At 32.1% G+C, this 12,205-nt stretch overlaps 1 protein-coding gene across 1 annotated transcript in view; it reads right to left on the reverse strand.

Moving 5' to 3' along the window:
• LOC124538272 (zinc finger protein 541) overlaps window positions 1-12,205 on the reverse strand; it is a 253,550-nt gene that overhangs the window by 64,271 nt on the left and 177,074 nt on the right. Inside the window, exon 4 of the mRNA XM_047115275.1 lies at window positions 5,849-5,953. Within this exon, the coding sequence (XP_046971231.1) occupies window positions 5,849-5,953 (105 nt within the window). The remainder of the gene's footprint in view (window positions 1-5,848; window positions 5,954-12,205) is intronic.

The raw sequence follows: 12,205 nt of genomic DNA on the forward strand, positions 1-12,205 counted from the left end.
CCAGTCTAATGGCAAAGGCATAATAATTACTCTATACATTAGTCAATGACTTTGTCAAAGTTATCATATGCCTTGATAAAGTTTGCGAAATTGTCCAAATTATATCTAATTTTGAGAATGCATTTTGTTCACATCGATGTTTCTGAATAAGCAGATGCATTAATAAATACGAATACAAAACAATAACGAATTCATTTAATGAACAACGCTAATGGTTTTGACGTAATGGAGATATTAATCCGATTACTGTAATATTCTATTTTTAAAGAGTGCTAGCCGTCGCTTTTAGAGAATTTGTAATTTTGTTATGTACAATATTTAATGTAATCACTTTAATGTTTAGTACAAAAAAAGTTTGAATATAGTAGGTGACGTATATAAATAGATAAGACTATTATTTTCGGTCTTTAATATATTATATGTTCTCATAGAACACTCCTAGAGATGTGTATTTATTTTTTATGACATATGCATACTAGCAAAAGTCTCATATGTTGGAAAGTGATTACAACAATAGGTGCGTTACCGGCCTTTAAGAAACGAGTACTCTTTACTTCCGGTAACAAAGTCGTATCAGTTCCGAGAAACTGCCAAAATCTGATTAAATAGAGTTAGTTATGCAAAGCAAAAAGGCTTTAAAACCCGCCCTATAGTGGGCTTGTTGTATTTAATTTTGACTTTTTGCTTTTAAAAGAATTTCCCGCCAGTTTTACATGGCAGAATATATTTCGAATCGTACCCTTTAAGTAAATTTAAATGAAATTATTTTGATTTGATTTCTATAGAATTAATAGAAAATATTATTTACACAGATTTCACGAAGTCTCTGTTTTAGCTGTCGAATCTAAATACTACCGAAAATGGCATTAATTCTACAAAAGTCTGACTTTTTTTCCTATTTCGATATCACGGGCACACGAAAATAACGCGTGATATTTGAAAATACGTTCTTTCCTATGGAAACATATACAAAGAAGGAGCTTGGGAGCTAAGCTCTAAGCCTCGTACTTGAAAGGCATATTGTAACATTAAATTAAAAAGACCCATCAGGCTAATGGATTGTCAAGTCGTCTTTTGTTGCACAGTTAATCACTGCCGCTCGTACACGTCTTTGACAAATATTAATCATAAATATTCCCATGTAAAATACACAGATAATATATATTTATCTAGGTTGCTTTTATTATTATTTGTTACTATTGTTAAACAATAATATAAACTTCTGTCTATTTTTTATGGATTAAACCAATTGTTACCTTTGAATTAAATGCCGTAACTGCCTGTAATTATCCCACGGCTGGGCAAGGACGCCTCGTCTAATAAGAGATGGTTTGAAGTTTAATCCATAATAATAATAGATGTTACGTATGTTAAATAGACGGCAAAGTAAAACGAGATAAATAATAACACACAAATTAAGTACCTGACTAAAATGTGCGGTTCCACGAACCCGTATTCGTCGGTCAAGACCTCACTTATACATATATAATTATATACATATTATATATTCTCATATTTCTTATTTAGCATTTAAGAACAATAGACGTTAAGTTAGTTTTGAGCATTATTTCAACAATTATATGATTAAAATGAATAGCTCACTGTCTGAATGCAAAATGTCCTTTTGAGTTTGTGAAAAGTACAAATGTCAGTTTGAAACAATGTCGAGAGATTGCTGGCGGAATATAAAAGCAAGTCTAAGTTGAATTTGTTTAGCATAAAACTCAATTACATGTGAAAAGTACAAACGATTCAAATTCAATTTTACAACATTTATACATAGAGCAGTTTGTGAGCGTTCCAAAGTTGTTTCGATTCTTACCCCGCGTCGGATTCATGCATGTTTCATTTCTGGGTTATAAATTTTGTGTGCGGGACGTGTGAGATATGAACGACAAACGCCATATTTGTAGGCCGTGGTCTATTTACGTATACATTTATTCGTATACAGAAAATGTAATGACTTAAAAAGTTTTCGACAGTCGTACGTAGGACACGGAAACATATTTTTCATCATTTTGTTTTATTAAAAATATATCGTTAATTGTTGATTTCAGGGTTATCTTTTTAAAACCCCCCAAAAGTTAGTCTTGCTTTAGACAAGTTAGAAAGGAGTTCAAGATAAGTTAAGAATGATTTAAAATATTATAAGCCTATTTATTTTAAAAACTTCGCTGTTTCGGGCAAAGTGTAGCTGTTAAAGAATAAAATAACTTCAACCGTTAAACGAACAGAAATGCACAAAGCGTGCGTACACTTGAGGGAAAAGGGCCTACATTTTTAATGGCAACGTTTCATTTTTGGCAAGTTTATTGCGCTGGCTTCAGCTTTGCAAGCGTAAACCTTATGCAATAGACAACATAATAGCGTTGTCAGTTTGTTGTTTGAACATAGACAATACGAACCTATTTTAGTCACTTTTTTATTTTTCCAGTTTTGTATATATACTGTTCCTATTTTTAGTTTTTTTTTTTTGGTTTTATATCTACCACGATAATGTGACGTATATTTTAAATCGTAAGACTTAAACTGATTTGTATATTTTATCTGTGGTAAAAAAAACTACGCCGTTTCAAAAGGAAACGTACATGCATATATTTAAACATGAATAATGCACGCTGCAGTTGCCGTTGTTTGTAAATATTTCGTTATGTAAATTACTTCGTATCACATAATTTTGCTGGTTCAACAATTAGAAATGTAAAAGAAAATTTCGTTTAGAGCTGAAAATAAAAGAAGCGCTACGGAGCGTTAAGAGTAGTGATGTTTTTGCGTTAGCGTTGTCAAATCGTCATTTCTCAAAACGTCCCCGCGGGTTGAAATAAAGGACGCGTGACGACATCGTACATTGCTGCTATGCGGTTAGCCAGGGTGTCTCTCTTGACAGGCTATTTAATGCCTCACTTCGATATATCCTCGTACTGAAGGGGATAAATCCTACGATATTCCACCCAATTTGAGGGTAGAACTAAGTATACAGTGATAAAAAAATGCTTTTCACATAGTTATTCACTTGCGATACGATTTATCTTTAATATAATTAAACATTGGGCGAGTTTAACTAATTACATAATATTTGTATGCACACATTAATAATCACGCAGTAATTGGACTTTTTCAATCTGTTTCAACGTCCTCTTCAATTTAAACGTTAAAATCGCTTATGCGATTTGCGCTTATATAATTTGAATCATTTAAACATAAATCTCTATTTGAAACGCTAAAATAAGCATCTCTCTTCGTAGTTATGCTATTACAGCGTCGAAACACATCAGTAAATGCAAATTACGTCAAAGGCATGGGAGATGTACGAATAGGAAACATTATTAAGTACGCTAGAACGACGTACGCTTGTAAAAGAGACCAATTCTATGAAGCTTACTTAGGCGAGTGTGCTCTCCGCTTTATTTGCTTAGGTTATTAATATCGCAAAGGAATTCTTGCAAAGCATTTTGTACACAAGAACGTCTGCATCGCTTTGTTTGAAAAAACATGTTACATTTGAAATTAAATTATTATTCTTGGACGTCGAATCATAATTCTGTAGTGAAACCCAGGGTGACTTGTTCCTTTGATTTCGAATTTTATCTTTATTTAAAATTTCCCTTTGAACTTTAACTAAGTTATTTTTCCTTACATGATTTTATGTTTCCACAAATATTATTATTTCCAATAGTAAAATTAGGTTAATGCATCAAGTACGCACATCGTAACTAATTTATTTTCATATAGTTTGGGTATGTTAGGTTAGTTTTTTTTTGGAATAGGTAGGTGGACGGCCAAATTTGCCACCCAATGTTAAGTGGTCGCCACCGCCCATAGACATTGGGCTGTAATAAATATTAACAATTCTTTATAACACCATTGCGATAGTTCTAATTAAGATGTTATGACCCTTGTGTCTGAACTGTCTTTCTCGCCCTTCAAACCGGAACATAGCAATACTAAGTATTACTGTTTTGCGGCAAAATACCTGACGAATTAGATGGGCTTAGCCGGTCTAACCAGCCAGTAACTTTTTTCAGTCTCTAAAATTAATTATTTCTTACATCGTAATAATTTATTAAATTGCAATTAAGGAACCTCTTTATTTTTTGCACATCTATCAATAGATCTAACCGATATTTTGTATGCTGCTATCGTCTCATAATCACTGACAAAAATTAGCTTACGCTATTAATATATAATAAAACAAAAGCGTGTTGAATGTGAGTTCGAATACAAAACTCGTAGTATAATGTTCTTGGTTAGTTATTTTGACAAATGGAACGATGTGTCGGCTCTTCCTTGTTGGTTACGTTCCGCCCTCTGTAAGCCCTTTACAAGTTTTAGATTGATGAGTTTCGCGCAATGACGCCAATTTGTCGCTGACGGAGACACAGGAGATAGTTTCAAGTTTATGACTGAAGTTACGAAGGACACATTTATGGAATAGTATTTAATGTCTATTATTCATGTATGTATGTGTGTGTTTGTGTGTGTGTGTGTGTGTGTGTGTGTGTGTGTGTGTGTGTGTGTGATATAAAACGTATTAAAATTTCTATTATTTTGATCAAACGAATGTACTGCAAATTAGGAATGTATTCCTAATTCAAATGCATATTTTTATTTTTAAACCGCTGCTGCTGACCAAACCACAGACAATAACTACAACGAAAATTAAATATTTCAATAATTACGGATGTAGATAATACGCAGTATTAAAATGTAAATTTATTATCTCTGACATTAGTTCAATTATTTTTTTTAGTATTTTGCCTTTAAAGGGATTATTTTAAATTGTGGAGTATGTTTAAAACATAATAAAATGTCCTGTTTTTTCTAGATTTTTTTTTCGAGGATATTTATAGCGACGTTTTTAAAATAAATATTTAAATTATTGAAGCTGGCCAGTGATAAACGACGATATTTTTTTAAATATTACATTTTAATCTTGATAAGCCCATTACGCTCATAGCAAAGTTAAATCGTTCATTACCTCCTGACATGTGAGCCTCCTCCGGCACAATAGTACAAGTGGCGCCCCCATCCTCACATTTGTCACTTGCATACAGTTACAAACGTTTTCGAGAGGGGCGAGGAGTACTCGTGTTTGTTAGCATTCGGGAGTATTTAATTACTAAATGGCGAATACGAACAGGCACATAGCCTATTCGTATTTTCCTGAGGCTTTGTATTCCAAAGACGTTGTTAGTTAATAGGTAATTCAATTACTTACTATTTATTAGAAGCTTTTACGTGCTTATATATATCTATACTAGTAATCGCCCGCCGCCTCGCTCGCGTGTTATATATGTTAGGCAAAAAAGTAGCCTATGTTCTTTCTTGGTTTTCATGCTTGCTTCATACAAAATTTCATGGAATTCGGTTAAGCGGTTTGGTCTTGAAAAAGCGACAGTCAGACAGAGTTACTTTTATATTTGTACTATTTTATTTTTCATTATTTACGTTTGAGATTCTAATTTCAAATTTTCATTTGCAATCATTTTTATTTAGATCTTTTGTATGATACGAAGTAATTCACCTGTTCCCTTTAAGTTTTTATTTTCATCACCAGTAGAGCGAGCGAACTAATGAGTATCGATGCTGAACGCTTTTTTTATACTGGAATTGAAAAATGCATTTTATCCAATAATAATTTACAAACCTGATAATGATAAGATCTGAAAATGATTAATACTTACACTGGTTAAATACAAACTTTAATAAACGTATGTAGAATTTCGAGTATGATACCCAGACAAGCCTGCCCTGCCTTACTATTACAAATAGTTTTAGTCAAGGGTTTTGTTAGTATAATTGCATTGCTTGGATTAGTTGTATTGAATACACGTAATTCAAGACGTACCATTGTCATGATCAGGCATTGGCAGGCTGTCTGACGCGTCAGAAGCGAGTGCCAAATCAGGAGACGGCGCCCCCAGCAAGGCTGTCAGCCCGTCATGCTCACCGTCTGAAAAAGGGAGTGGCTGTATCGGAGGGAACGTCGAACGTAGCAGTTTTCAATCCCGAATCTCTATGACACAGCTAATGAGAAGAGTTGACCTATTGAGAAGCGATTTTATATTCCAGTAAGAAAGTATTAAGTTGTTTTTATTTATAAGATTCATCCTACATTTAAAATAAGAACACATTATTCATAATATTGTGATGTAAGATGTGAATATATTGCAAAAAGTAAGTGAATATTTTTACGCCTTTGCCATTAGCAAATTCAGAAGTATTACCAAGTCCTTCAACCTTTATGCGCCCTCAGAAATAGGATCTTAGGTGCTATTTGGTGCTTCTAAATACGTACTTCACTTATCCTTGAAACCGAAAAACAGGAGTGACTTGCATAATACCCTTTTTGTATTCTAGTATGAATACAAAATTCAAAGATCCCTATAAATTTTGCACTGCGATTTCAAATTCACTACCCAATTTTCATTATTTGTTGTACAATAAAAATAAAGTACCTATTTTAGTATTATGCTATCAGATTATTTAGTATTAAGAGATTAATATTAATACTATAAAAACTTATACTTTTTAAAGTATATTCTATACTTTGTAGTATTAATGAAAAATAATACTTAGAGTCATTTGGCGTTTCGAAGTTAGGAAAAAATTTAAAATTAGTCTTGTTCGCCGTCTACACGAAAATTAGCATTAGCGCGGAAAATTATCACTCGGGGAATACTTTGCTTCGTAATACATCGCATTTTAATGAGGTCGGAAAAATGAGAGATTTCATCGTATTTCCGTGGCTTTCTACTTGCAGGAAACCATGTTACTTAGCGGCTGATTACCGTGCAAAGATGTGCTATTTTCTTTCTTACTTATAATTATAATAAGCAGTAGTCTTTTAAACACGTAATAGTAACGTAAAATTGAGCATTATTACCGGTTTTCTATAACGTAAACAAATATATCTTAAAACGTATTAAAAAACACAGTATGCATTGTGGCAAATATATCGTAGGTCTAATAGTTAGTTTATATGCATAATATGAGGTCTGGTCTGGTTTATTGTATATAACAAGGATTTTCTACAAGAAATTTGGAGTAACAGCGTTGAAGTTGGATGTATAATCTTGTGTTCCGAAAGGCACAAATCTTTCAGAACGCGTCGAATTGCCATCTCGTCGGATTATTTATTAGATTGATTAACAGAAAATACACCTGCGATTTCGTTGTTCAATTAATTATTTCACCAACTTAAATATTTTTATATATTAATTTGATAAATACTTATAGGTATAATACTGCAGGCTTTATTAAAACTTATAGGTACTTATTTATATTAACAAATATTGACGAAAATTAAATACGAATTTTCTTTAAAGAACTCAAGATTTGCAATTCTGAATCGATGAGAACAAAATCAAATCCTTAATACGATAAACTTGGATAGAGCCGCCAAATGGTTCGTTGCCAAAAACTGTTTATTTGAAAATGCGTTTATACCCCAAGCTATTTTAGATTTGAAAAATTATTCAAATGTTATAAAAGACTGAACGAATTCTCACAGACATACCAAAGCCTTTTAGAACTTGTTCGAAATTCCCATAAATTATTTATAGCATTTGAACAATTTTCTTACCCTGCCAGAGGCCATTCCATAATTATGTAGGGCTCGAGGTACCTTGTCAGTCCGTTCTTTAGAGACGCTTGTATAAAAACACTGACGGTTTTACGGAACGATCATTTGCTTTGTAAATGTTATGGATATCTTATAGATACTATATTTATATATCTACATTTTTTTACAGTAACTATGTCAGTCAATAGAGATTATAAATTCTATTAGATTTCTTGACCAGACCTTTATCTTGCCAAAATATTAAATCTCTTTATTACCTAGACAAGTATTTCATTTATTTGTGTTGCCATATCTAAAAGCAATGATATTATGAATGATTATATTTCGTTATCACACTTAATAACCTAGTATTTATATTTATAAATTCTCAAAAGAAAGCACGACCACTTGTTTGAGTTTATATTTTTATAGAAGACTGTCTTTTAAGGGCAACACTCTCTGAATGCCAAGTCTGTCCTTTTTCTTTTTCTTATCCTCACTCGCTATTAATTAACGATGTCTTTCCGCTCCCATAAAAGGACTATTGAAAGCGCTTTTGCTTATGAATAATATTTAATTTTTAAAGTCATATTTCATTTTTTATCAAAGAACACAAAGTTTTTTTTTAATTTGAAAATAAGCTTTACTAACACGTTAAGAACATTTTTCAACCTAAGCTTTTCATTAACAGATCGATATAATAAGAATAAAAAATATGTTAGATACGTTAATGATAAATATGTTTTTCAGTGTCAGATGATTTTTAATGGTAATGTTTATTTTTTTTTTCTAATTTTTTCATCAAGATTTAGGTGTATATATTGTAATGAAATTTACTTAAGATAATGATAAAATTATTCTATTTTCATCGATAACTATTGATAATTTTGTCAGTAATCATTATAAATTTTATTTTATATTATTTTTATATGAACACACATACAATAAAAAGTATAGAGCAAGCAATATTTTTGTAAATATTGTATAGGAAGTTTACGTGGCTTATTATGCTGGAAAATAAAAGAGTACTCATGCATACATTTTCTACAGATATTTAAAAATGAACCCTCCAACCATTTTACGCAAATGAAGTTGCGGAAACAGTTAGCATAGAAATAAGAAAGTTACGCTAGTTACGAGGAATAATAGAAAATCACGATCCCGCATCAGCAGAAACGTATTCTCTTAGGGATGGTTCTCATGTGGTCGGACCGACACGACCGATTTATCGTTAGCGTTTGTTTGATACGATTTATCGCACTGGCTGCTAGTATTCTTCGATATTACTCTTGAATGGGCCTTAGAACTGTATTTTTTGGATAGAAAACACCAATATTTAAAAGACTATTTGATGTGTTACGCGAACAAAGAGTTACGAGAATAGGGCATTAAATATCTCTGCGAATCCAGTCGAATGCATCTGTCTAAGGTTGCTGATCTTTCTACAAATACGACATATGTCTTATCAAAACAAAAAGACTTGAACGTTTTATTTTAATTAAACGTCAAAATAAAATGAGAGCGATATATCGATACGATCTAACGTAAACCAACTTTAACAGTTTTTATAAAAAGCCACAGAGCAGAGCGCTCGGGGTAAATGTACCGCTATAAAGTTGTAAATGAAGTAATATCGCACTTGACTTATACTGAAACTTAGAAAGTACTCGCAGAACAATAGTGGCCCGAATCCACCGCTATTTACTTAGTGTCATTCAATTAAGCTGAATAAACCGACAGAGGGAATTGACGGTGTTGGCCGGTGAGTCTGCTTTGTAATTAATGTTGAACATTTTCCTCTTGTCCTCAGATAGTGCGGTCATCCATTTGAATATGTTTCATATCATTTGATTAAATGTTCTATTTATAATCATCTATCACATTACAGGAGGGCTGGTTCGTTTTTTGCCCAGAGGATCGGAATTGCGATTCAACGGGGAAATGCTGCTAGCATTCTTGCCACCATTCCACGCGGTCAAGATTTATACAGTAACTAGTTTTAGTTCATATTTGTATATATATATTTAAGCATTTAATGTTGTTAATTCTATCACATAGGTCACATAAATTCTATCGAACTATGGTTTATAGTTTATTTTTTTTTAAATTATCTGTTGAAACACAGACTGGATCACATGTAAGCGTTTAAATTCCTAATAAATATTTTTATAGGACATACGAGTAGGTAAGCGGACGAGCAAATAAGCCACCTGATGGTAAGTGGTCACCATCGCCCATAGACAATGGGCTAACATCGCCAATGCGCCACCGATCTTGGGAATTAAATTGTTATGTCTCTTGAGCTTGTAGTTACACTGGCTCACTCACTCTTCAATCCAGAATACAACGATACTGAGTACTGCTGTTTGGCGGTAGAATATCAGGTGAGTGGGTGGTAAAAATACACAGCGAACTAATAATAATTATCTTCTAAATACATATTTCTATTATTGGACTATAGAATACAGCGGCCCACCCCGGTTCCGCACTGGTGCAAATCTGATATATGTATACTAAATATACCACATAATTTGTTTATGTACGACATTACATAAGAAACTTCTAAAATTATCAACATTTCTTTACTATATTGTCCATGTATTATATACAAAAACCTTCCTTTCGAATAACTCTATCTATTGAAAAAACCACATCAAAATCCGTTGCGTAATTTTAAAGATTTAAGCATACATGCGGGAACGCAGGAGGCATGCAGGGACAGCAGCGGTAAGCGACTTTGTTTTATATGTGTGTGTATACTGATGCAATACGTTTTGTGTATATTGGTTAATTGCCTATTTATTTCTCTTAAGCTTTATTAAGTGGAAGGATTTAGTAAAATATATTAGTTGAAATAAACTTATTTATTTTGTAAACAGAGTAGCCGAACACCTTTTAATTTAGACGTGCCAACATTTTGTTTCGTATAGTTTGTCTTTATTTAATTCGCAAAGATTCACGGCGGAAGCAGTTAGTTTAAGTTTCTTTTCTATTTTAAGCAATAAAAGTAGAATAATTTGGTTTTGGTTTTTGAATATTTTATGGAGTTATTTTAAACTTACAACTTCAGTACAAATTTAGTAGTAAGCTACATTGTGCTTAAATAGAGATGAGATTACAATATTTTATATTAATAATGTTTCTGAAATTCGATTTTTATAAATTCTTATCAGCGTTGAAAGTGGTTTTATGTAATAAATTGATTGATAAACCGAAGAGCGAAATTTGCTAAACTATAGAATGTTACAGATACATTTTAGGGATGTTTTTAACCCGACTCGAATTTGAACCCTAGACTGCAGCCTTATGAAGCCATCACTAGACTGACGAGGAAGCTAACAAAGTCAAATATCAAATTTTATATATTACTTGAAATTACAGACATCATCGCAAATAAACCATTGTCATTCGAAAATTGCTCAAATTAATTGATCGACCCTTATTACGTCCCCTAAGATCAAACTCACTGATAAGATAAATGACAATTATGAAATCAGACAATGATCTAAATGGTGAGCAAATTATGATACGCCTATAATCAAATATAAATACATATCTACTAATAAATACTTTTGTTTTTACAATTTATTTTTAATAAGTATAATGTTATTTCACCAATTGAAATTAAAGAAGATTATGGAGTGTACAAAAAGTATAAATGAGTTGTTGTGTTGTTAAACATTATATAACATCGCGTCGATGTTTTATTTATTTGTATTCCAAATTTAAAAGTATTTTGTTTCCCTTTCCATTATACTTTTCCAAATAAATTATTAACCATACTAATATGCGATCTTATTACAATTGTACAAACTACTGAGAGCACAGTCTCCAGTATTTATACTATTTACTCTTTGTGAATTCGTATAGAAAATATAGAATCATATCCAATTACCGGTCGACGTGAGCTGGTGGTATCGAATCGATAGGATTTCCCTTTGGTAAGACGGAGATGTCACTTGTCAAGAGGGACTCGGCAGGATACGAGATTGGCATGTGCAGGGGGTATATTACCGAGAAATGTCGATACCAAGACATCCAATACATCACGTCTTATTCCAGTCTTATATTACTGTTCCGGTTTGGATTATTGCAAATATATTAAGATGAATAGTAAATCATGTTTAATACGATCAATAATATCCAATAGACTCAAGTATTTTTACTGTTTAAAGCTGAACAAATTAAAATGAAACTGAACACTGAATTTTGCAACACTTTTGAGTCATTAACAAGACTATGTTTAATTTATATATACAACATGTTAAAATATACATATTTAATTTGTACATAGGTATATAAAATAAGTGGACTAAGAAAGGTGCCACCACAATGATAAGTGGCTACAGATAGACATTGTCCCTTAAAACATATGAACCGATGAACGTTTCATACATATTCACAGTTCACACCATAAATACATCACTAACTTGAGGAATTATCTGTACATAATTTTCCATTTTTCTCTTGTTTATGACGTATGCATAAACTATTCTTACGAATGAGTTTTCGTCCAGTCGATATTGACATTCGCCTTAAACTGAGTAGTAACATAAACATACAATAAGTGTTACGCAAATCGTATAAGAATAAATTCAAAGATGCATTGTAAAGAATTCTGGGCATTAGCTAGTTATACAT

This window comes from Vanessa cardui, chromosome 20, assembly GCF_905220365.1.
Source record: "Vanessa cardui chromosome 20, ilVanCard2.1, whole genome shotgun sequence".
NCBI classification, from domain to species: domain Eukaryota; kingdom Metazoa; phylum Arthropoda; class Insecta; order Lepidoptera; family Nymphalidae; genus Vanessa; species Vanessa cardui.